This window comes from Aedes aegypti, chromosome 2 (genome assembly GCF_002204515.2).
Source record: "Aedes aegypti strain LVP_AGWG chromosome 2, AaegL5.0 Primary Assembly, whole genome shotgun sequence".
NCBI lineage: Eukaryota > Metazoa > Arthropoda > Insecta > Diptera > Culicidae > Aedes > Aedes aegypti.
Window position 1 is genome coordinate 93,238,188 of NC_035108.1, and position 27,954 is coordinate 93,266,141.

At 36.9% G+C, this 27,954-nt stretch overlaps 1 protein-coding gene across 1 annotated transcript; it reads left to right on the forward strand.

Moving 5' to 3' along the window:
* The first annotated feature begins 1,014 nt into the window (after nt 1–1,014).
* On the forward strand, nt 1,015–27,815 carry LOC5572693. The gene is made up of 2 exons (XM_001660462.2): nt 1,015–2,051; nt 25,866–27,815. The coding sequence occupies exons 1-2, from the start codon at nt 1,864–1,866 to the stop codon at nt 27,157–27,159; spliced, it is 1,482 nt and encodes a 493-aa protein (XP_001660512.1). The 5' UTR covers nt 1,015–1,863; the 3' UTR covers nt 27,160–27,815.
* The last annotated feature ends 139 nt before the right edge of the window (nt 27,816–27,954 follow it).

Below are 27,954 nucleotides of genomic sequence, written 5' to 3' on the forward strand. Positions count from 1 at the left end.
CAAAAACCGGTGCATCCACCCTACAAAATGAACACGCTCGACGTTTTGTTAAAGAGCATGTCACACATCCAGTACAAAGAAGCCGGCTTATGCTACCTACCCATACACGTGCTCCGTAATCTGTTGCGATGTTCCATCCGCGGCGGCCCGTGCCGAAACCATTTTGGATGGTAGTAGTGACAAGGTCTTGCTTTGCCTCCCCTACCTTACCTATACGGTTGAATTGAAGGTACATACGAACGCACGCGGTGAACACCGTGACCACCGGATTGGTACGTAGGAACGTGGTCGTAGAGCCCACTACACATCTATATACGCCAGGGTTGCCCAAAGTACGGCCCACCGAGAGTTTGAAGAGTCGGCCTACATATGGCTCAAAAGTTGTTCTACCAACTTGAAGTTAGAACATATCATTGTTAATTTTAAATAAAATCGAATTTGTAATTTGAAAAATAAGTGAATATTTAGTATCTTGGTTCTAGGCATCTGAATAACCGTTAAAACCTGTTGGAACTATTGTTGTTTTGAAGCTCAGAATCATTGACATTCATTAACTTGAATCTAGGGCAAGATTATGACCGATCCTGTGTACAATGTTCACACATTTCAATTTAATCCTACGTCAAATTCGAAAAATCTTGGGTAGCTTTCTTACAAAATTCAGTACATGATTCTAATAGAATCTTGAGCAGGACTTTCAAGGATAGATGGTATTCTGATAGAACATTATGAGGATTTCTAACAAAATCCTAAGCGGATTTCTGCTTAAATTATTAGTTCTCATAAAATTCATGGCAAGATTCTCAAAAAATAACATGAACTACGTGACACACTTCTGAACACAGTTCTCACAGAATCCTCGGTGTGATGCTTAGTAGCAAGTTTTCTTTCTGCGACTTTTTTTTACATACCTAGACTGACTTGGTTCGATTTCATAAAAAAAATGTTTAGAACATCAAAGTCTGTTGCTGGCAATTGGACCGCGGTTCAAAACCGGTTGGGCTGGCCTGATATACGCGAAACGTTCTCCCCCAGAGTCAGTCAACATCATCGTCACGACCATCTCCTCAGTCGGGGTTTGAGCAGTTGCGCTTGACGCAAAGAAAGAAAACGGATCTCCTGGCAGCAGAGAAGAAATGTGCAAAAATTACCTATAACCGCCTGGCATTTGGCTAAGAAAAGGATGTTCAAGAACCACCATTGCTTCAGGGTGTTCCGTTTTGTTCGCGAAAGTTATCTCAATCTGCGACGTCCATAGTGTGCACTAATCTATCTACGTCATAGATGGACGAATGTAATTATGAATGAGGGAAGAAAAGTGTAAAGTGCTCAGAATTTGATAGTCGTCACCAATAAGTGGTGTGTCCGTCCTCAGACTGTACGCGAAGTATTTGCGGCAGCATCAATTATCGTTGAGAAGATCAGGAAGAGGAAACCACTAATTAAATTACTCGAGTAGTGAATCCAAACAATATGTTGCAGTAATTATAAGAAGAGCTACGACTTATGTGTGTAGCAGCAAATCTATTAAAACTGTACGATTAGTGATCGTGTGAAATTCCATCTCTTGCGCGTTAACTTGCAGCTGTGGCGTTATTGTTATTGATGTTGTTACATTTTATTTTTTGTGCGTTATTTCGGTGTTGAGTTTGAGTGGCTTCGAAGTACACAACTTCATGCATACGAGTTCTATACGCAGTCAGTGGCGAGGCTATTTTGCAACACAATTCAGGTATATTTCGTTTTAATCGCCTAAGCATTTATACGAAATCTGTTGGCCATCGCTCTGCTACCTACTGGTTGCAATTTCCACGAAAAAAAAAAAAGAAGTGAACTCGTACACGTGTGAGGGCTGAAATCGACATGGAACAACAGCAATCACCGGTTGCAGTTGCCAGCGCTGCCGTAATGGATAATGCGGCCAAGTTCGCCGAGCTGGAGCGGGAAATCCGCCGGATGGATATGGACTCCGAAACCATCGCACTGACCTATCATTTACGGAAATTCGCCGAACTCTTCCAGAGCTACATTGTCGACGATCAATCGCTGAGGTGAATATTAATTAGCGTCTCCACTGTACTCCTACACCTTATCTAAATATACAACTCGAGTTTTATTGGCTATTATCGCACTACGTATACACTCGCTTCTTCATTACTTCCTCTCTTCGATGGTGATGCTGATGATGTTGTTGTTGTTGTTATCGTTATTGTTACTTATTCGGTTCAAAATATTTTTACATTCTGCTCAAAATGGGCGAAATTTATGTGTTATTAGACCAGTGGTTCTCAACGTATCCCCCTTTTACGTGCTTCACGTATTTCTTACTATTGACGATTTCTCGCTAAACTGGATATTCTGAAGAGTTCTGAGGTCGAAATCGACAACTTCGCTTTGAAAAGTTGGGAAATCTTTTCGATGTTTTATGTTATATCCTCAACAATTTGGCTCTCATCGGCATACACATTGTATAACTCGCTCGATGCGCTTCTAGATCAATGTGAGTTGGACTTTACGTTCCGTTCTTTCATTATGTCGTTATTGTAGATAGAGCTAGTTGGCGATTTGGACAGCTGACTGGAAAACGTGTTCTCAACAGCTCTTAATTATCTAAAAGATGAATTCCGTCGATTTGATCCGTTGTGAATGCTGGCTCAAATGTTTGTTCATTATTGTTTGAACAATATCTTAGTGCAGGTAGTTACCTAAGAAGCTAGCTTGCACTTTGTTAGTCATTGTGAATGGGATAAGCTTGGAACACTAAGATGAGAAGCAAGCTCTGTCTCGATGAGGGTGTAATGCCAAGATGAAGAAATGACCTGTAGAAGCAGAAACAGACAAGAAATTATTATTTGCTATGTCACGAGATATATGTTTACATGTTTTCTTCTTCGATGAAATACTCTTTAACCTATCCCAGTGAGGTGAAATTAGCTACAAAAACTATAATTATATTTGGCTTTGGCATATTTATAATACGATTCTACCCCATTACCCCGAAATCCATCACCCCGAATGCTATTTCCCCGAATTTAAAATCATCTTGACATGATGCTATTGATGACATTTCCCCATTTCCACCATGAGTGATTCCAAGCAACAGCACCAAAATTTGGTAAATTTTTTAATTCATTTTTTTCTATTGAGCTGAAACTTTGCACAGTTTTCCAGTTCCATCTAAATCGTCATTTTCCGATATCAAATCTTCAAGTTGAGTCACGACTAACTTTTCAAAAGGGTGTATGTGAAAATGGTTTAAAAATATTCAAAAAGCTGCACAGCAAAAACGGTTCGTTCGATTGTTAGACAACTAAAGAAACAAAGTTAGACAACTAAATAAAGATTCCAAAAAAAAAATACACACAGGAAATTTTTTTTTTTTGCATTAAAAAACATAATTTTTGACACAAAAACTCAAATATCTCCCTATCGGAATACCAACGTAATTTTTTGAGGGAAAACGGTCCATTATATTAGCTATCTAGCATAAAAATTTGGTGATGGTAAACCAATAAACAAAAAAGTTATGACATTTCAAACATGTCACAATTTTCACATTTAGTAGAAAAAAATTTTTTTTTTCGGTGTAAATTATTACGGGAACCGCAGTTTGTTGCTGATTTTATTGTTAAGGGCCTTGCGTGAATTAAACAAGTCGTTTTCATGTATTCATTAGTATTATGTATATTATATGTATAAATATTATGTATATGTATAAATATTATATGTATATGTATATATGTATAAATTAAAATGAATTAACAGATTACACGAAAATAAATTTTTTTTTACCAGGATATTTTTTTTAGAGTATGATCGATGAGTTTCTAAATGTTATATATAAACTTTAAAAGTTTTGGATTTGGGTATGCGTTATGAGATCATGAAAACATTTCATTAATACTTATTTATTTATTTATTGTTATTCAATTTTTTTACAATATCGAACACTTTGGCATCATTATCAGTACAGTTCGAGTATAGTTTTGCTTTAATTTTATTTTCTGATAATGGAATGAAACAGTGAAATTTTTGGGTTCCTTGGATCGTTTTCGCGTTATTATATTGCTCGCTGAGCTCTGATGCCGTTAATTCGTACTCTTCAGTAGTAGTAAAACAAAATGATAATTTTGTTAAATCTTCTTCTTTTCTTCGATTCGCCCAATCAAATAGTTCTTTTGCAGTTTTAATTGGATGCTCACGTTCTTTGGCTAAACTTGCTCTTGTGGCCATGCGCTTTATGGTTCCTCCAATAGCATCACAAGGACCTTTGCCATGTGACGTAGCAAAGAAATGCCATTCTGCATCAATTCCGTATTTTGATTTAAATTGACATAGGCTCGAAAAATTCTTACGGTTTTTGTACTGCGATGCTGCTCCATCAGACATGAAATATATCTTTCTGATTTCTTTATCCTTATCAACGCGTAAAAAGTTAATCATTTTGGCAATGAACAAATTTACAGATACTGAGTCGTGTCTTAAATCTTCGGAAATTACAATAAAACTAAAATGTTCAATTTGCGTACTTCCATTGAAATAAATAACGAATGGATGAATTGTAGCTTGTTGTACGTTCCAGTGATGGGACTGCACTTCATCTTGCAATACAAAGCTATAGTTTTCAGAAAAATCACAAATGACTAAAAATTCACCATCTTGTAATGTATTTTTCGTATTTTTTAAAAAGCGGGATTGCTCTGTTTTAATAAAGTCGTGAGGAATTAAACTTTCTAATTTCAAGCAAAAAAATGACACAAACTCATCTACAGGTTTTACAATAGTTTCTAGGTCACACCTATCCGTGGTCACCCATTGCTCAAGTGATAACTGATCAATATAATTTTCTTCAAACTCAGCGAATAAAGTATTTTCCAATGATGAAGAATCTGGACAATCCGAACAAGATCGTAGATAGCAATTTGGTGTTGTATTTTCACACAAAAGACCACCAGTTAACATTTTAATATCCTTTGATAAATTGATTCTTTTCAAACTATGTAAGATTAGGTTAATATTTTCGTGTGTTGTGCACACACAAACATTATGTGTTCCTGAATTGGATAGAAGCTTGCATTGCCTTGGACGAAGGCTTGCAAATGAGGAAAAACCTACCTTAATATTTTCGTTAATTTCCTTGAAGCGTGTATACGCTTCTTTCAAAGTAGTCATCATTAATCGTTTTTGGATTGCTTGACGCTTTCATCTCTACTTACTTCATCGTCTTCAAAATATTGAATTATTTTTTCTTTTGTCTCATCTGTTAATGAAGTACTCGACCTAGCATTTTTGGTTGCAATACAGTTATTTTTGAATTGTTTTGCCTCTTTTGCTGTGTTTCTATTGGTTTTGAACTCATCAATGGCGTCTTGAATAGACCACGAGCTTGGCAGCATCGACAAAATCAATAATTTTTCTTTCCTTGTCGTGGCTAGATTCGAGAACCTTTCCTTCATATTCATAATTACCTCATCGTAGTCTGTATTTTCCACATCCTCAGGTCCTAATTTGAAGAGGTTTCTTCGCACGGAGAAAAAAGAATTGTCCAGTCAATCATATTTGCTGGTAGATCAATCATATTTGACATTGGATTTCAGTCAACCATACATTAAAATTGATTCAACAATATCTGTGCTTGGTTTAACTATTTGGTACGCGTACAGCTTCGTTGATTTCACGGTATTTTTTCTCGGGATAATTGACGTAACCCATCTTCGTCCATTTAATCGGAGTCACTTTTATTCCAGCTATCCCTTCGTTGAAGCGTTCGATGTTGACCTTCTGGATGCACTCATCTTCTGATTGATTTGTTGAAACAGATGTCGCTGATGGTACCGTGGTAAGACTGGTACTTCTGGTAACTCCTCAGTTGTTGTCGGTGCATCTAGTAATTCCTCAGTTGTTGTTGTTTTCGAACTTCCTGCAACCTGATCCACCGATGATGTACAGATTGCCCGTTTGTCAACGTTTAAACGGCAGGACGTACAAATGCGTAAATTTGTATTCAATGTAGACATTGGAGCATAACCAGCCGCTTTCAGTTTATCTATGGTGCTTTCGGTGAGATTTCGTAGCTCTTTCGAACACTTTTTTTCTGCAAACGGCCTGCAACAGTTGAGAAAGCGACTACTCATGTTGCTCGTTAGATTTTAATAAACAAAATCACTTTTAAGTTTTTACTGACTAGTTTGGTGTCGTTTGCTCGACTGAAGAAAAATTTTACAATTAAATCTTTTATAACCATAGTGGTAGTATATTTTTAGCTTTTTCGTGAGTATGTTCATGGTATGTACCTATCATATTTTTGATGTTGTTGAAGTTACTCGCTTTCTCCCAAATATGATTAACAAAGTCTATTCTCTACCAAGGCGGGTCTATACCCAGGTGTAATCAGATTTTAACTTTGTGGAGAAAACCAGCGCCGAGAAAACCGACCTGCTTTACGTATACTAGATCACCTGGGTATAGACCCGCCTTGTTCTCTACGAGTTAAACTTTTTGCAGGTTAACTAGTCGTATACCTGTATAGAAAACTTTTTTTGTAGCTTTTGTCTTCAATATTAGATTTCTTGTAGGTTTCTTTTATCAAAAGGTTTCAACACTATTGAGAGAATTTTTCTTCAGTTACGTACAATAAAAAATATGATTCTATCAAGACTTTAGATCACAACACTGGATCGCGTCTAACTTTCTAATAGATGCTATAATAGTTATGAATAATTAAATAAAATATCATGAAAACAACTTGTTAACCTCATGTGGTTCCCCTCACAAAAAATTCAGCAACAAACTGCGGTCCTAAAAAAAATTAACAATGAAAAAAAAAACATTTTTCACTAGGTGTCAAATTTGTGAAATATTTGAAATGTCATAACTTTTTTGTTTATTGGCTTACCATCACCAAATTTTTATGGTAGATAGCTAATATAATGGACCGTTTTCCCTCAAAAAATTACGTTGGTATTCCGATAGGGTTTTGAGATATTTGAGTTTTTGTGACAAAAATGATGTTTTTTAATACAAAAAAAAAATTGTTTTACTGTGTGTATTTTTTTTTTGAAATTTTTATTTAGTTGTCTAACTTTGTTTCTTTAGTTGTCTAACAATCGAACGAACCGTTTTTGCTGTGCAGCTTTTTGAATATTTTTGAACCATTTTCACATACACCCTTTTGAAAAGTTAGTCGTGACTCAACTTGAAGATTTGATATCGGAAAATGACGATTTAGATGGAACTGAAAAACTGTGCAAAGTTTCAGATATTTTTGAAATGGTCGATCAGAATCGACTTGCATGCCTCCGTGGAATCCCTCCCATCTTTTTTTTTAATTTTGTTTACTGAATTTTCATCGAAGTTGTGCCATTTTTTTTTTAAATTGCATTAAAAATATTTTTTTAAGTAGATGAAAAAATCGAATTTAATACTATACCATTTAATTCCACAAGAGTTTGTATCCCTTGACAGATACGCGTATTTCGACCTCAACTGTAAGGCCGCCCAGTGAACCACGTATCGTATAAGAATGTGCATCCAAAATCACATATTCATGCGTCCAAAATCAGAATCACACAAGATGCCATATTAAGCGTTATCAATGTCAATACAAGTTGTATATAAATCCCCAATACGATTCATAAACGACAATCTGTGTTGACAACAAAACATGTCGTAAATAGTGCTACATAGAATCGCGTTATGTTATATAAACTGACAGATCATCAATCCAGAAAGCATCATATGAAATCGCAATAACTTAGCAAAAATTGCCATCCAAACTTTGTCTATCTGCTGACGATGGGCCTCAAAGAACAACAAAGTATGTGTCGCTGTACATGAAACATGTATTAATATTGTCAAATAATCACCCATCGGATATGCAACCCTTGGTGGTACAATGGTTAGGTGTCTGAATCCTGATCCAGAAGTCCCGCGTTCGAGACTCGCTGGAAACTTTTTTTTTTATTTTCATCCAAATTTTGTGGCATCGTATATCTGATCGCAGAAAGTCCGAAAAAGTCGTGCCAAGTACGCATATAGCCTCCACTTTGGTAGGTATATAGCCTTTTCGTGCATTCTATACGATTGAATTGATTCATATAGAATGATGTATAACAAAAGTTATACCAAACAAAATGTTGACTGGGCGTCTTCAGTGTCGTGTACTAGACTCGACTTGAAGAAAACCATCGTATGCACACATTATATATTTAGACTAGGTACTAAACTTAGACCACTATGCGAAACTGGACAAGCTGACGACGAAGCTCTATTTTCTGCATTTAAAATTGGCTCAGGAATATCCGGAAGGATTCCCATTATTCCAAGGTTAAACGAGCGGAAGAATGCGAAGCCGACAGGAAGAACAGGCTACATCGGAAAGAAACTAGCCTCCATGCGATCCAAGACGACGGAAGTTAACTGCGTTCCTGCTTCGATTATAGAATCCATTGAAGATTTCGTAGTTAACCATCCGACGCAGCAGTTCACAGTAGAGCAATTGACACATCACAACAAGGGGTTAGGATATGCGGTGACTACGAAGCCTGACGTGGAGAAAATCATCGTAGACATGGAAACAGCGATCATCCAAACCGTACCGCAAGGACGAAACGAGGATCGTGAAAGAACTTAAGGATAAACCAATGTTCTACATCAAGGCGGATAAAGGCAACGCGGTCGTCATCATGGACAAGACGGATTACGACAAACAAATGGCGAAAAAGATCAACGAAGGCCCCTACCGACATTTGAGAGTGGATCCACTACCCGGACTCATCAAGCTCACGGACAAAACCCTGAAGAACTGCAAGACGATTATTGACGAGGCTCGTTTGAAAGAGTCAAACCCCATTCTTCCACGGGTTAAAGGACTACCGAAGATTCACAAGCCTGGAAAGGAAATGCGAGAAATCATTTCGGCCGATGGATCCCCCACTCAAAAACTGGCGAAATGGTTAGTCAAGGAATTCCAGAGTATGCCGAATCCATTCCCCACTAGGTCAGTTAAAAACACCCAGGAGTTCTCCCAGAAACTATTAGAGTCAGGACACATCGAGGATGACGAGATGATGGTTTCTTTCGACGTAGCGGCTCTTTTCCCCAGCGTTCCAGTAAAGGATTCCCTAAATCTTCTCGAGGACTGGTTATTACACCAAAGGACGGATGCAGCATGGAAAGGAAAGGTCAGGACAAACATGAGGTTGGCAAGATTGTGCATGGACGAAAACTACTTTCAATTTTGAGGAAATTTCTACAAACAGACGAAAGGAGCCCCCATGGGAAACCCTCTCTCCCCGTTTTTGTGCGAACTATTCATGGCGAAATTTGAGGAAAATTTAAAGAAACAAGGAGTATTACCGGATGAATGGTGGAGATATGTCGACGACATTTTCAGCGTTATCAAGCGGAACGATCTGGCAAAAATTCTGGATATAATCAACAGCGTACACAAGGATATCAAGTTCACCCACGAGGAGGAGAAGGATGGAAAACTACCATTTTTGGATCTACTTGTCACCAGGGAAGAAAGTTCATCTTACAACTTCGAAATCTACAGGAAGCCTACAAACACCCAGCGAGTCACCCCTTACATATCGAATCATTCATTCCAGCATAAGATGGCAGCGTTTCACAACATGATCCACAGGATGCAGACTCTACCCCTCAGTGAAGACGGAAAAACCAAGGAACTGGAATATATCTACGAAACGGCAAGGATCAACGGATACAAGGAAAGGACGATAAAAGCCATCATCGACAAAAAGGAAAGACAGCAAATTCGGAGTGCTTTGACGACACCAACCCCTATTACCGAACCTATGAAGAGAGTCTCCATCCCATACGACGTAGGGCAGGGGTTCTCAACCGGTGGTCCGCGGACCCCTAAGGGGCCGTGAGGAGCTTTCAGGGGGTCCGCGAAGCCATAAGCTATGATTACTATAATCAAATTATATCCAGTGAGATCTTGAAAATTAAAAACAATGAATTCAATAGGAAATTTCTGAAATATTTGTGGCATAATCCTTGGTAGATTATGCCAGCTCACTGACGAGATCCAAGGTTTTCGGAGATTCCCTGACAATATTTTTTGTTAATTCTCCCAACGGCAGATAGTTGGCTTCTAAGCAACCAACAAAATCTGTAGTTAACTCCTGGGAATATTTTTGACGAGTTATTAGCGGAATTAGAAATTTTTGCATGTGATGTATTTAATTCTTTGCACTTCTGATTCACTGCGAGGTTTCTTTTTGGTCACAAAATTTGGTGTTTTCAAGTGCTTCTTATTGCCAAGTTTCACACGATTCGGCCGAGAAAATTCCTCCTGTCAAAGTAGATCCGGAAAATACCAAAGTTCTTTACTTTATTCTGCACCGTACATAAATGCGGCTTTCTGTTGTTCCTACTTGCATTGCATGAATTGTTGAATTTTGTCAAGAACCTTTATGGAAGTTCGTTGTCGTATTATTGGAAAAATACTAGGTAGATTCCTGACTCAATTCAAAATGAACTCCTCCGAAGGATAACAGCAGGATTCTTGCATTGACGATTTCTTAAGATCTGTTGTGGATTACAGGTATGATTTGTAGGAGTGCCTGCTCAGTACATCAGATAACACTTCAATAATCGTATTGTGTATTTTGTGAAACACAGTTGATAAAACCTCTCTTTTCATTCTCAGCAATAACGTGGTGCGATGGTCAACCGCGTGACGACCCGAAAGATAAATCATTTTGAGAGATTTGGTTTTTCATTAAACATTGGTTTTAAGAACATCCATCTCTAGGGGTCCTCTAGATGTTTGTAAGAGTTCAAAGGGGGTCGTGGCTCCGAAAAGGTTGAGAACCACTGACGTAGGGGGACACGGGGCAGTATGGACACCCTAAGGAATTTGCCTATTTTGACTGTAAAAACATGAATATTATACTGTTTTTTATGTGCAGTCTGCTTTTTAAAGTTCTTGAGCATTTGTTAAACATGGTTACATAATCAGGAAAAAAATATTTTGTTGTCAAAAAAAGGTTTAAAAAAAGCTTATATTTCGTAGTCGCCATCAAGCTAGCGGGGCAAAGTGGACACCTCAATGTTTATAGAAAAATTGTCCTGCGATCGTTCTCAAAACCTCGGAAAATGAAGTACATATTCAGGAAACCATAGTGTGTCGTATTATATTGTGTATTTTGTGAAACACAGTTGATAAAACCTCTCTTTTCATTCTCAGCAATAACGTGGTGCGATGGTCAACCGCGTGACGACCCGAAAGATAAATCATTTTGAGAGATTTGGTTTTTCATTAAACATTGGTTTTAAGAACATCCATCTCTAGGGGTCCTCTAGATGTTTGTAAGAGTTCAAAGGGGGTCGTGGCTCCGAAAAGGTTGAGAACCACTGACGTAGGGGGACACGGGGCAGTATGGACACCCTAAGGAATTGGCCTATTTTGACTGTAAAAACATGAATATTATACTGTTTTTTATGTGCAGTCTGCTTTTTAAAGTTCTTGAGCATTTGTTAAACATGGTTACATAATCAGGAAAAAAATATTTTGTTGTCAAAAAAAGGTTTAAAAAAAGCTTATATTTCGTAGTCGCCATCAAGCTAGCGGGGCAAAGTGGACACCTCAATGTTTATAGAAAAATTGTCCTGCGATCGTTCTCAAAACCTCGGAAAATGAAGTACATATTCAGGAAACCATAGTGACAGGTCACTGTGCCACTGAAAATATGATTAAAATCAATTTACGACATTTTTCGTAGGGATGCTTTCAATATTGCCTCCAGGTTAGTTTTAATCAAGAATTGACGATTTTCAACCGATTTGTGGTTCCACTTCATAATCATTGCATTGAATGGTAAATATTTTTGGATAATTTTGTGTTTGAAGTTATATTCCTTTCTCTTTGAAGTGCCAACTCTACTTTGCCACCCGGTGTCCATATTGCCCCAACAGTATAAGAAATTTCCATATAAGTTTTTCAATGTCTTAAAGTACCAGAAAAAAAATCCACTATATTTTTGAATATAGCATAAATAACTGAAGATTCAATCAAGAGCTACATTATCGGTCAACTTGCAGTCATTTGCTTCTGAAACCTTATTTAGTGAGGTGTGAATGTTATAATTTTCGAACCGAATAAAATCATGCTCAATTTTTCGATTTAAAATCAATGTTTTGAACATTTTTTCTGAAATTTTAGTGGATAGTTTACTCTTCCGATCGGCAACTGAAATATTGTTTGCATTGAAAAGTATTCACCTATGCAAAGATACAGGGGGTGTCCATTCTGCCCCGGATGTCCATACTGCCCCTGGTACCCCTACACGCTCAAAAAAGAGTTCTGGAAAACGTGAACTGTCAAAAATACACCATGAACTACCACAAAAGGTCACATAAACATGATCTAGTTCACGGTGTATTTTTGCTTGTTGACGAGTTCACGTCTGCTGTTCACGGATACGAGAACGGATTTTTTTCTGTGTACACATCAGCAAACAGCTCCGCCCAAAGCTAAGGAATTTCGGAATCGATTTGGTATTTTCCAGCAGACAACCAACTTAAGACTTCGTTAGGCTCTACCATGGATCCGGTAAACACATTAAACAAGGCTGGTGTTTACAAAATCAGCTGTTCCCACTGCAGCAAGGTCTACGTTGGTATCTGGAAATATACGTATCTGTCAAAGGATACAAACTCTAGTGGAATTAAATGGTATAGTACTAAATTCAGTTTTTTCATCTACTTATAGGTATTCTACTAAACAGCTCGAAGATTTTTTTTTAACATTAATTCGTCTTAAAATTCAAATGAACATCAGAAACATCTGAAAATTCAAATGTGAACCCTAATCCTATGCCCTTAAAAAAGTAAAATTTTTACCGAAAATGTTAAAACTGTTAAAAATCAATAGAACACCGATTATCGTTTTTGTTAATATCTTTACCAATTTTTGATCCATTTTAAAAAGTTATGGCTGGTAGCGGAGCTCTTTACAGATAATTTGTCACTATTTCATTACTAGTATTTAAGAAAAGTCTGTTTTCAGGCACAGTCAAAATCAATAAAAAAGTCAGTTCTAAGAAACCTGCTGGCGCTAAGCCTACATACAAACTTTCAATATTTAAGATGCATCGAACCCAAACCTCCATTTTCAAAAGCACAAATCTGGAGAACCAGACAACCATTCACGCTGAAAATTTGATCGTAATTTTAGGAATCTTGGTTTTTCAATAGTAAAACTTCTACTTCTCGAAAAAACTTTCTAAGGAAATTGCCTCCTTCCCGGGATATGATCCGGATTTTCAAGGTTTACTTTTACAAAATGGTTTGTTAATAAATCTTTGAGCTGTTTAATAGAATACCTTACGCCTCCAGACATCTTCAATAATTCAACCCATAATCTCTTAAGAGATTTCTTCAGATTTCCTCCAAAATTGTTATTTAGCATTTCTTTAAAATTTCAACCTGTAAATTACCTAAGGATACATCAGAAATTACTCCGAAAATTACTTCGAAGGTTTATTCAGGAATTCCTCCAGAAAGTTTTCAAGGTAATGACAAAATTTACCAAGAATGTATCCAGGGAACTTTCAAGGAATTTACAAAGATAAATCCCTTGACAGATGAAGATATGTACGTTCTTTGCTGCTGTTGACGAACATCGACAGACAAGTATCCGAAAATGAAATCAACTGTTTGGAGTCTCAAAGTCTTGGTGCTCCTGAACCCGAGTGCGAATGTAATTAAATTAGTATCTGGTTGGAAAAATTGCAATGATCTGGATTACATCTCTTTCAATAAAGTGTTGCCTATACGATGGAGACTTTAGCAATGACTGCTTCAACCTGGCCACGCGGAATCATATTTCGAGAATTTGCTTACAGAAAGAAAGATCCATGCAAGCTTTTGTATCAGCATTATTTACAATAACTGTTCTTTTAAAAATCAGAAAGGTATTTCTGGAAAAAGGCCTTAAGTAATCTCTTATGAAACTTCTGTAGAATTTCCTAATACAGTCCTGCAAGAACCTCTGAAAAAACTCCTGTAATAATGAGGAAATTTTGGAGGATTTTCTAAATGAATAGCTAAGATATTTTTTGGAAAATGAAAAAATCGAATTTCCGGATAATATTCTGCAAGATTATTTGAAGGAGTTTCTTCAAAACATAGGACGGAACATAGCAACTAATAACTAGAACTAGCTGATGTAAAACCTTTAACCCGTTTCGGTCCGGGTTAAGAATTTAATTTCAGAAAATCACCCAGGACTCAACTATCAATCGCTTTTTCTGAAAATTTCAAAAATGGTGCATTTACATATCAATTTTTGAAGAAAAACATTAAAGGGATCATTTGGGCTTTAAGGCTAGAATTATAAAGAGGGTCTACTTGGTCAAACCGGATAAAAATGCAAAAATCCTAACTTTGTCAGAGAAAGCTCTCGTGGAAGTGTTCATAGAACACCAAGCTGAAAAGCAAGCTCTGTCACAGTAGGGACGTAATGCCACGAAAAAGAGATGAAATTTTATGCACATCTTGAGCAAGTGGCATACTTAAAAGCACTTAGGTTTCAGATTTATTCAAAAAGTTACCTCTGAATGTCTTTTCGGTGAAACTTTTTCCAACCATCGGGCAATTCTCCCCAATGCGAATGCAACCCCAACTATCAACTATAACATGACTTTCGCATTAGGTTAGGTATAATTGACTATATTCGCGATGAAATTTTTGAAATTTTCAGTGTTTAAGATCAATTCCGATTTTTTACTCGATTTGACCCAGGTGACCCCTTCTATAACTTTAGCCTTAAAGTCCAAAATATTTTATTTTGTTTATATTGGTCCCCAGCAGCAATCAATCAAGCGCGATTATCAACGCGAACGGTTGTCAGATTCTCCACACTTGTGCACTTGAAAATTCAATGTTTGGTTTCGTTTTATAGTCACCTTAAGAGATAGGAGTTGCTATGTTCAACAAAACACGAAATTTAAGGTATCTAACAACTTTGTAGAAAACATGACAAATGATCAAAATCTTGTAAAAAGTGATAAATAAAATACAATTTTTAAGGGCCTATCACATACAACGGCATTTAAAGACTGGAACCCGCAAAAATCGTATCTTTCAGTCAAAATTCATAATTCAAAAACTTTATTTTTTTTTTTCTTGTGGTGGCTTATTTCATATATTTTGAGAAAAAATGTTCGTTTATTATTTTAATTTGCCAAATCCGAACTGCCGTGCCTTCAGGTTAATCCCTTCCATAAAATTTTGCACTGGTCTCAGCGACCTTATTCGCCGCCAAAAGCCAGTTCGATATAAACTGTTGCTCGTTTTCCACGAGTTTATTAGTTTTATTGAAATTCTATCTGACCAAGGCCCAATGCCGTTCTTCTTCTTCTTTTCTGGCGTAGCGCCCAATGCCGTTCGACAGGTCGAAGTTCTGAGCTCCCCTCCCAACGGTTCTGGTCTTTGGGTACCAAAACCACGTTGATCGCATCGTACCACTCGATTGCCTTTTTTCCATAGTGGCAGCTCACCAAGTCTGGCCAGAACAGCACAGGTCTATTATGTTACTTCAGGAATTGTAGTAGCCGCTAGATAGATCTCTTGATTGATGTTCCCGTAGTCATGAAAATGTCAAATTTAAGCCACACGTACCCATGACATGCCGAACGAGACATTGTTTCGGAAATTTTAATAGTTTTGAAAATTTCGACCACCTTCTCTTTTCCTAATGCGGTATCAAACTCATGTCTCGGAGCTGTTTAAAATCCCACTTCACATAAGTTCCAAGCGAGAACGTCGAATTCTCTTGCTGTGCGTGCAAAATTTTGACCACTGCCTCTCTTACTTACACGTCATTTTGAAAACTGGAGAGTAAAAGGTGAAAACTCATCATAGCAACCAATTTACATAACTCAACTTTTAAATGCAGCATTTCAGGTTTTTTTCATGCATTTTCAATAGAAATAACATCAATTTGCACATGAAATCGGCAAAAAAAACCACAGTGCATTGAGACTTTACTTGAGAAATTACTCGAAAAATGTGAACTTCAGATAGAAACCCGTGGGGGAATTGTTGAAGCAATTCCTGGAAAAAATTAAGATAAAAGATAAAATCCATGCAAAAATGGCTAGAAGAATCACTGGAAAATCTGCATAGGGACTTCTGGAAGTATTCTTGTATGATTTTTTTTGTGAAATCCCTACAAGAATTTCTTCAAAAACTTTTCTTAAAAGATCTTCAGTTTAAATCCTTAAAACAACCAACTAGAGCAAGAACTGAAAAAGACAGTGGAAGAATCTGTGAAGGTAAACCTGAGATAGTTCCTGGAAAAAAATTCCGAGTAGTCCCTGTGAAATTTACTGAAGGTAGTAGCGTTCGAGGGCTCAAGAATTTCTTGAAACAAGTACTGGAGAAATTTCTCTAAGTGGATTCTGGAAAATCGTTGGACGAGTTACTGCAAGAATTTCTGAAGAATGCCCTAGAGGAATAACTGGAGTGACCCCTTGAGGCGTACTGCAGAAGATATCTTTGGAGAAATCACTCGAAGAATATCTAAAGCTTTTCTCAGAATAATCTGAGAAGAAATTCCGAAAAAAAAAACTGCTGCGTAAAAGTTTTCAAAATTTTATGTGGAGCCTCTAGAACTAGATTCACTATAGGTAGAATAAGGAGAAAGGAAACTTCAGAGACAATTCAGATTAAATATTGCAAATAAAGGCTTTCTAGCAACTTGTATTAAAATAAAAAAAGACCTGCTCCAAACCAGCTCTGTCTTGCGTAAAGTGTCCCTGTGAAAACAGTTTGAAAACCACCGCACCAAAGTGTGGAACCACTCGAAAGTTGCTGAGTGCCATTTGTGGGATGTTGACAACCGTTTCGATGTTGCAGCCTCGCTTTTTTTTGGGGAACAGCTTAAAAAGTGGGAAGTTTCCAAAGCGCGTTCTGCGTGTACGCATATTAACGATCGAGGTCGATGCGCGTGACATGCTAAGTGGGAAAGCGGTTTCACCAGCTGACTATCGGACGCATGAATCCAGCTGAGGACTGTATTGGGAATAAGTTGAAAAGATTAATGGTGCTTAATGTCGACCCACGACCCGATAGCTGCGCGTTTACCACTATGGATATATGGTGCCCAGTGGAGCTTCTAGAAACCTTATTATTTGAAAAAAAAAAAAAAAAAGAGAAGTGCTGGTTATAATGAGCCCAAAAATTTTATCGATTTTTGATCTTTGAACCTGCTATGAATAACTTTAATGCCTAAAAGTTTCGTTTTTGCTCTCAATGCTCATACATTCTGGACATGATTTCAAATTTAAACATTACTTATGTTTTATTTTTGGCCATCGCCGTTGGAATTTTATTGCTTTGATGGAGTAGCTAGGATGAAAGTACCCAAAAAAATCCCATGTATTTCTTCATTCTACAATGGCTATTTAATGAAAAAGAATATTATTATATTGTTTGTCAGCTTTTAGTTTCATCAAATTGTTCATAAGATTGACGCAACTTTTGTGGGAGATATGCTTCCAACTCCAACTTATATCCGATACAGTCCTTATAGGATTGACCCAAGATCAATGTTTGTGTGATTAGATTCAGCCCCAGCTCTATTCTTCTTGTTGGTCGACATTATAATACATTAGCAGCCAGATGAGACAAAACTTGACAAAGCGAACGACGTCGAAGACGTGAGGAACTAGACGTAACCTTTCGTGAGCTTGCATATTTGATGTGGTGGTGGTGGGCTGAAGAGTTTGGTAGGACCAACGCCAAGTACCACCGGTGGTTCGTTCGAATGACTCATGCGGGTATACGGAACCTGAAGTGCGGTCGTTCGTTATGCGTCACAGCGGCATTTTAAACGAAAGCGTTGCACCTGGGTAAACCTGTTTAGGTTTTAGAGTGGATATGTTGGTGGGAATCGTTTCTCCATACATACCTACACTGTTGATAAAAGTTGCATTCAAAGCTCATAAGTACTGCCTACCTGAAATTAAATCCTTGGCCATTTATTGCTAAGATCTCTGATGGTTACCCAGCACATCAAAAAAAATATGACGGAAAATTACTCGAGCAATGTCTGAAAGACATACAGGAATAATCCCTTGATAAAATGCTGAAGAAAATATCTAATCGATTTGCTGAGAAATTTTTGAAAGGGTTTTTGATAAATTTGCTGGATTTATCTCTATAGAGAAAGGTATGAACTTTCGAAGCAATCTCTATGAGCATGGCTGAAAGAATAATTCAGAGCTGCTAGAGTCGCTAGTCAAGTATCAAGAAACTTTAGAGACCTCATGCCTGGAAAAAAATAATGAAAGTGACCAAAAATTTAAAACAAAATATAGGGTAAAATGAAATCAGAAAATACTCTATGAGTTTAAAAAAATCTCCCAAAAAACCCGACCAGGTATTTATGTAAGATCACCTCCAAGAATGTCTTTAGAAATTTCTCGTGATGTTACGCCATGTTTTACTGCACAGAAAAAAATCCGTTCTCGCATCCGTGAACAGCAGCAGCAAAAATACACCGTGAACTTGATCATTAGTGTGGGACAAAATTTAGATTCTCGCTCCAGTCCACTTTTTGGATTGCATTTAGGTCCTATAACAACTGTGCAAAATTTCAGCTCGATCGGAGAAACTATATTTTAGCGCCAGCCGTTCAAAGTTTGTATGGGATTTACTATGGGAAAACTTACTTTTGCAAAGAAAAATCGCCAGAGGTCGCCCATTGACCTCTATAAAAATTCTGAACACAGACCTCGATAGGTATTTTTACGATGAAGAATATTGCCGAAGACCGCGAAACAATCCGACACTTGTGAAAAAAGTTATTCAATGAAAACCAATTGGCAAGGCGACGTTGATTAACACGTAAAGGAATAACAATAACAACAAAATCGGGCTAAATTTCCGAATAGTCTATGCTTAATAACTATTTTCACAAGCATCGGATTGCTTTGCGGTCTTCGGAAATGTTGTTCATTGTAAAAATACCTATTGAGGTCTGTGTTCAGAATTTTTATAGAGGTAACTGGGCGACCTCTGGCGATTTTTCTTTGCAAAAGTAAGTTTTCCCATAGTAAATCCCATACAAACTTTAAACGGCTGGCGCTAAAATATAGTTTCTCCGATCAAGCTGAAATTGTGCACAGTTGTTATGGGACCTAAATGCAATCCAAAAAGTGGACTGGAGCGAGAATCTAAATTTTTCATATAACCGTGTCCCAGGCTATTGATCATGTTTGTGTGAACGCGTTGCCTAGTTCCAGGAACGTTCATGTAAACATGATGGTAGTTCACGGTGTATTTTTGATGATTCACGTTTTCCAGAACTCTTTTATGAGATGATTTTCTCCAGCAATTTCTTCAGATATGTGTCCAAAGTTTGCTTTAAGTATTATTCCATATCATTCTGGAACCTTTCACTGATTATGGTCAGTATACCATTCAATTAGAAAGTTTTCCAAGAATTGAATTGTATAACTTCGAGAAATACTAAATACCAGGCATACCATCATAGATTCATCCATAAAATTGTCATGGAACGCCTAAATTCTCCAGAAATTCTTTCAGTGATTCCTAAGATTTCTATCCGGATGTGCAGGTCCTGATAAGCGTTTCAGGATATCTTCTGTAACAATTCAGAAGAATGCTTTTGAGATTCATGAAATTTCTAAAAAGTAAATTCCAAGGCAATCTATGATCTCTGAAATTCTACAGGAAAAACATTTGAGAAAGCCCTATATGAATTATTAGATTGATTTCATGAAACAAAAAAAAAACAAAACTCTGATAAAGCTCGGACGGAATCGCAAAGAATCCACAAAGGAGGAATCTTTAAAGTATTTTTTTAAAGTATTTCAAACGATATAGAAATTCCGAATATAAAATTCCTTATAGATTTTTTGCTCAAGCATGGTTGTTTGGATTGTACTATTTAGTATAAATCTAGTTTCAGTGAAACTTTTTCGATGATTAATAGAACACTACGAATATTAACAGAACTCAATTCTCGAAAGAGTGACTCATGAACTTATCTACAACTAGAAAGTTAAGAACAAGTTTGAATTGAACCTCTTTCTTATTTGAATTTACCTTCTCTATTAGCAACTCAAACAAACTTCATGTAAACTGAAGTTAGATTAAGGTAAAAATGCATCGAAGCCATGCCTCGAATTTTAGAGACCACAAATCTAGAGAGCCAGACAATCGCTTATGCTGTAAATGTAACTCACTGGTCACTCGCTGGTGGTAACCGCGGCGTAGTTACTCTTGGAAGAGTATTCTCCAGAAAAACTTAACGAATTCCAGCCAATACCCTGCATATTTTTACAGGTTTTCCTGAAATAATTCAAGTAGAAATTTTTGTAACAGAAAATTGTAACACTTCAAGAAATCAGTGTAAGAGTAACTGGAAGAATTTCTGTCTTTTTTGACAGGTGGGTCAGCATTGAACTGCAGAAGAATTCCTTCGTCATGAGAAATGTTTGGGCTAATCCCTGGAAGAATTTCTAGAGGAATCTGTAGCATCAATTCTAGGATCCCAGGCGTAATTTCTTAATTCCTGAAGAACACTCTGGAGGAATTACTGGAAGAATTCCTGAGGTCAGCACTGCAATTCGCCCTGCTTGATAATATTGTGCTATTATACAGCATACATGCCCTATATTAATCATATAAAAGCCATTGAAGACCAAAAAGTCGTAAAGATGGTTACTTGGGTGTTCTTCCTACCAAAAATCAGTAGACAACTTCATCGACAAAATGAAAATAATGACTTTAGTGTCATTTTGCTCACAAAAGAGCCTTTAGAGACCTTCTTTATGAAGACTTTTTAGACATAGATTGAAATAGTAAACATGGCGCTAAAAAGAGATCTGCTTCCAGTCCAAATAACTAGAGAAATGGTAAAGTTTTGTGGATTTTATGTTCTCTATAAACTTTCGAAACATTTGAATAAATGGTTGGATGAATTACTGGAAAATTTCTCTGAGCATCCTTTGAAAAATCGCTGGACGAATTCCTAGGAGAGCAATCTAAAGAAAACTCTCGAGGGACCCTTGCAGAAGTCTCTGAAAATATTATAGAAGAAAATTCTGGAGACATCACTAAAAGAATTCCTGGAACTTACTTTCGAGGAATCTGAAATAAAATTCCTGAAGACCTATAGAACAGTTGCGACAAAATTTCTGATAAAAAAAAACTTCAAGACCATTTTTTGAAAAAAAAAAAAAGAGATTTTAAGGACCTTTCATAAAAATACACTTTTTAGAGACTTGCATTAGAATAGTGACAAAGTCTCTATAAAGAGACCTGCTACCAACCATGCATAGTTGAATGAAGATAAAATCCTCCTGGATTATTTTGTCAATTCCTGATGAGACGCATAATGGATCCAACTAAAAGTAATTTCAGATGCAATCCTTGTAGGGTTAAGTACACGATTCATCAAAATACCTTTAGTGGATTCCTGAGGAGACCCGTAATAGACGTGCGTATTTGAATTCTTTAGCAAAAGTCTGACAATTCAGACATTGCGATTTTCATGTCCGATTTCTAGTGAGATTACTATAAAGATCATTGATCGATTCCAGATCACTTATTGACGTATTTTTAAAGGTAGGCTTGAAATATTTTTGACGAAATTGTTGCCTCAGTTTGAAATTCTTTTCCATAGTTATCTCTGAATATTTTCCGGTTAGATCATGAGGTGATTTTTTGTTTGGAATCATTGATTTCAGATTCTTGTCGGATTCTTAGCTAGCTATGGGAAATCCCTTGGAGATGTTCTATTAATCCTTTTAATACCCAACCCCACCTATAGACGGGCTACACTTTGGAATTTTGTGAAATTTTTCGTAGCTCGGAAATCAAAATGATTTTATTTTTGGCTTAAACTTTGACTCATAACACGCATATAAAAAATGTTTTTAATGACTTTTGAAACTTTTTGCTTTTTTTTAATGTTTGAATAATTGTATTCTTATATAACCTACAAATGCCTGAGGTTGATCTAACGTGTAATATAAAAAATCGTACCTTTTATATTTTTCTAAGATCTACCCATCACAGCTTGGTGGTATTAAAATAATTTCAAACCTGTTTTACCGTTAATTGCACGAAAAACAAAAAAAAACCAGAAAAAATAAAACCTTTTAGTATTTTTAAAAGTATTGTAAACACTTGAATTTTTATTACAGGTCGGACTCGATTATCCGGAGTATCGATTTTTTTTCACTTCGGATAATCGAATCACTAATACAGTCATCTCTCCCTTACTCGATATTGAAGGGATCATCGAGTTACAGAACACAAAAGCAGTGCAACTGCGTTCCAAGGGACCATCGAGTTAGCCATGAAAACCAACTTTTACTATGGTTCTCTAACTCGATATCGAGATACGGAATATCGAGTAAGGGAGAGTTAACTGTAATAAAATTCAAATCTGCGATAAAAGAACTTACATATTATCTTTTTTTGTTGTTTTATTTATATGATGCAGTGGCGTAGCCAGAAATTATTTCTAGGAACATTGGGGGTCTTTTTTAAAAGAAAAGACAATTTAAAAGACAATTTACAGTCTTCAGCTCAAGGCTGCACAGACTGAACGATCACAAACATTAGGCAACGGACAAGACGAAACACCCAGTAGCCCAATGATGAATTTTTCGTTTGACGAAAAGTTTCCACCGACTGGAGCGGGAATCGAACCCACACTTCATGGCACAATACGCCTAAACGACTGACGCCGCCAACCGCACGGCCACGAAGCCTACTTGAGAAGAAAAATAATTTTTTGACCGGCATACACAAAAAACCCCTATTTAAAACCCCATTTTTCTTACCTTGGCCCAAAACTATTGAGATATTTTAGATTGCAATATTGTATATTGCAATCTAAAATATCTCAATATTACGCTTGAAAACTGAAAAACAAGAATATCAAAAAATATATTCCGGATAATCGAGTCAAAAATTTCGGATAATCGAGTCCCGGATAATCGAGTCTCCGGATAATCGAATCCGACCTGTATTGCCAAAAATTAGTAACTAGAAGAGGCTTCAAGAAAAAATGAAAAAGGATAGGGGTGTTCAAAAATAAAAATTATGAAAATCAAAAACCAAAATTCATAGATTTTCGAATAGAAATAAATAATTGCCCAAAACGTGTTTAGATCGATTTTAGATAACTAAAAATGATATTTAGATTGAAAATAAGAATTTGGGTATTAGATGGTTAATTTCAGATGAATCTTAGTAATTTTCCTCAATATCTTTTGAATGAATCTCGCCGAGTTTCACTCCAGGCTTTCCGTGGAAAATTCTCTATAACTAGTATTTCCACCAGAAGATCCCTCAACAGGCACAGTATTCCTCATAATATTTCAAGAGAAAATTATCCTTTTTTGTCATTGGATTATAAAAATTTGTAGTAACTTTCGTGACCATTTTTCATATTGAAATTTTGTAACCTTTTTTGCTGTCTGCATGTTTTTCATTGCTTGAAAAAGAATTGCATATTGTTCAACTTTGAATTAGAATTTAAAATGAAAAAAAAAAAACGGCTAACACCATAACCTTATTATTTTATCTTCACATTTAACCTTATTTTACAAAAGCACTTATCGTCCCAATCAAAAATTTTTGATAATTTTTTTCGACACTTTCTGCAATTTGCAATATTTGATATTATATTTATTTATTAGTTCTTTAGAATAATCTTAATTTTTTTTAAATCATCTGAGAAGTCGTTCTGACGTTTCAATGTTTAGTCCAAATTGATGCATCATTACAACATCATGATCGACCTTGAAATTAGTTTTAACGAATACCACTTCCTTAAATAAACCGTTTCCCTGTGTAGGGTTGGTAGTGACCAAAATGATCAAAATAGTAACCGAAAAGTGACCTAAAAGTGACTTCAAAACTATATTTTACGAGATGAACATTAGCTTGATATAGGTTATTATTTTATGTATCAGATTTTGGTCGAAAAAAAAAATAAACAAAAACATCAAATACATGAAATCCGGAAAACAAATTCGTGATAGATTTTTTGCAAAATTCCTGTTCGTGAGGAAAAGTAGGGAGTCGATGCCGGTTATGGACCCTTTGCGTATTATGGACCCCCTACAGAAAAACATAAAATTAATACTCAAAGCAACTTTATTCCTATGAAAATCCACCGGGGGAACTTCGATTACATTGTTAGTCAGCAGTTTCAGGCAAAATATTTGGTTTGAGACGCATAAATACAGATATTTGAACAGTTTTGTAAATGAAACCACACAAGAGGGTCCATAATACGCATTTCCAGGTGGGTCCATAATAGGCTCGTCTCGTCGGCAGCGAGCCGGATTACATGGGAATCAAATGGAGGGTCCATAATACGCAACGTCAAATTTGTAAACAATCCTATTATGGACCCCGGGAGGGTCCATAATAGGCATTCGGACAACAGATTTTCAAATGCATATTTCTCTGGAAAAATTGAATGATTTTGTATGTTTCATAGACGTACTATGAAGTAAAGACATTGAATTTGTTGTTAGACTCCACAAAACGTATATGCGTCTGAGATATCATTGCGGAAAAGCGTCTAGAATGAATTTCAGCTACTAAGGGGTCCATTACTAGCATTGAAACCCTACCTGCAAAAATTCATTGAGGATATTGAAGTAGAGATACAAACTGATCGAATTACTTAAAAAATTTCTTAACAAATCTGTAGAATAAATCGAAGGAAAATTGTTGGTTGTAGACAGAATTGTGGCAAAAATCGGGAACGAATTACGAAATATTTTGAAACAGAATTCAAAATTCTAAAACTAACAAAAAATAGAAACCCAGGCTAAATTTGTTCCAAACACACGGTGGCGCTATCTATACGGCCGTTTCGGTTATTTTGACGATGCATTGCCAAGGCCATATGAAGAACCATTCAACTAAACTGTCTCATACATTCCAGATTTGTTTTCTGAACGCGAGTGAATTTGCATTGAGAATAAAAGAAAAAACATTTTCAGAGAAAAAATCATTCTTTTCTTGAACAGGTTGCCTATTTCAAATAAAATTATCTAGCTTTAGGTGTTTGACGTGGTTTATTGTGTAATTCACAAAATTCAGTTCTACAATTTACCGATTTATCAACAAATAATTTGTTGCAACAAACAATTATTGTGACCTTTTTGAGGCTTGATTCAGATTTAGTGACCCCATATTTAGTGAATAGCATATGTCTTGTTCTTGGAAACATATGGCAGTAATTCTCACATAATTTATGATGTCGCCCAACAAGCCATTGGTAACCAAATGTGTAGTTCATTGTTTTTAAGCAAATAAATGAAATAAGACAAAAACTGTCACTATTGGGAGATAGAGGAGGATCATATGTTCATCGTAGCATTGTTAAATAACGTGCTAATCCATTCGTTGGATCATTAAAACGATCTACAAACTTGGTTATCAATTAAAAGCCATTGGGGGAAATATTAAATAAAGCGAGAATTGTTAAACTTCACACCGCAATCAAAAACTTCACTTTTTTATTTCAAAATAACAAAATAGTATTTTCACAAAAAATTGTTTACATAATTTTATAAACATCTACCAGTACAGGTTTAAAACAAATATTGGATGATGTTGCACACATCCCATATGATCTTACTGCACAGAATCGCTCTACTTTGAATTAACTTCAAAGTTATTTCAAAGTTATGTCATTTTACGATACCAAGTGTTCAAAAAGGCTATACAATTTTTTTAAGTTCAATTCAAATTCAAATGTGTTAAAATTATAACGCCTCAATTGTATCAGAAAAACTCATGAACATCTTTCCCTTTGTCCACAGTGAATTTTTCATCTACCTCAATCGCCTGGCCCTGGACGATTCCAAGTTCGCCATCAACATGGCGACCGTTTTTGCCTCCCGCCAGCTGGACGACCTGGTAATAAAGGAAACCAAGCTGCGCAATGCCATGCTCACGATCCTGCAGGAGAACTTTCGCGCCATCGACGAGCTGAAACGGGAAGGCGTTACGCGATTCTACAACTCGGTCACACTGCTGGGAGAGTACTACAATCGGAAGCGCTTCGTCAACGGTAAACGGATACTTATTTTGGGCCAGAGCTTGTTGCTTCTGCTGACGACGGAACTGGAAAAGGAAATCAAAAGATGCGAAGAGACTAGTGGCTATACGATAGATCCGGACTTTGCCAAATTGATACTGTCGCAGATTACGTTGAATGGGGGTGAGGCTAAATTGGAGCACCGGCAGGAAATTGACGATCTGAACTACTCGATACGCAAATGCCTGATAAACGTGTCCAATATGCTGCCTAGGACGAAAGCCTATCTATTGATGGCGTTGGATTTGTTCTACACCAATTTTAATTTGAGCTCAACTCTGTTGGAAAAGCTTTACGGAAAACATTTGTTCGAACCGGATGAGGACACTTCGGCAAAGCAACCACAAGATAAGGTCGAGAAGAAAACGGAGAGCTCTGTTCCGAATCAACCTGCACCACAGACAAAGTCTAGTGACAATAGTTCAAAACCTGCACCGAAAAAAACTCCAGAAAAGACTGATAGCGCTAAAAAGCAGGTAACCAAAAGCGTGAATTCTGCAAAACCTCGGAAGAAGGAAGTCAAGCCAGAAGTTGTGAAAACGACACCTACGACTAAGTCACCCATTACATCACCGAAAAAGCCTTCCACAAACGCCACGCGGAAACCTGCCGCATGGAATCAGACCCCACCCAAAAAAGACCAACGAGCAAAACCTGCTCCAGTGCCGAAAACCCCACCACATAAAAGAAACCTCAACGAAAGGCTCAAGGCTGTCACTCCCGAGCAGACTTCCCCGAAAAATCAAGTGCCTAGTCCAAAACCGATGAAAACTCCGGAAAATCCGTCAGTCTTAAAACAGAACTGCAAACCGTCCCCGAAAAGTTCCGTAAGCCCTGGACAAAACTCCAGCTCGCCGGGCAGTGCCGTCAACATGAAGCTGTCGATACCGAGCCCACGCAACCACGAAGACAACGTGGAAAATCTCGCCTGGGATGATCTCACACTGGAGGACGAATCGCCACAGAAGCTGCATCCCCACACCAAGTCCTTTCTGACCTTCCTAGCGCAAAAGTGAACCGATGAACCACCGCCTAAAACGGCGGATGGACCAACAATTTGTGCCTTTATGTGCATTTTTAATCAATTGTCTGTGTTAAATGTCATCTTGTGATATTGCACTTTTGTACGGAGTAAGAGTTTTATTGTACGTCATAGTGGACAAAAGCCAAAAGGGGGAAGCTCGAACGGGCTTTCTTTCCGGCGGAGAAAAAAAAAGTCTAGCGATACTGATAAGTGGCATGTAATTCTTTTCAATGATAGTTTAAGAATTTTTATACTTTTAAATGTCTGTCGGTTTAAAATTGAATACAATTTGTTCAATTTGAAATTGAAGTGTTTCTCTGCTGCATTTGTCTCTCGATACTTAAACGATACTTAAAACCTATCAATTGTATAAGTGTATATTAGGATACTAAAATTCGAAGAAAATATAAACAGGGAGATGTAGACTTTTATGATCGCGCGGTTTGGAAAACAGAAAAAAAAATACAACAGCGAACTTAGCGATTTCTACTATTTTACAACATTTGACTGCATCTCTCGTGCTCGGGGTAAAATGACAGTTTCAGCACAACTCCCGATGAAGAGACAAATTGTACAACGGACATATCATTTGTTAGGTTAGGAAGTTATGATAGTTGTAAATGAATAAAACATATTTTAACGAAAAAATTGACGGTGAAGCAATTTATGCATCCGAATGACGACATAATCGAGAAGAGACCCTATGAAGAGAGTCGAACCAAGAGCAGCGTATTCTACGCCAGCGAGGTGGCGCCAAGAAGCGCCAAAATAGTTAAGCTTGAAAGAA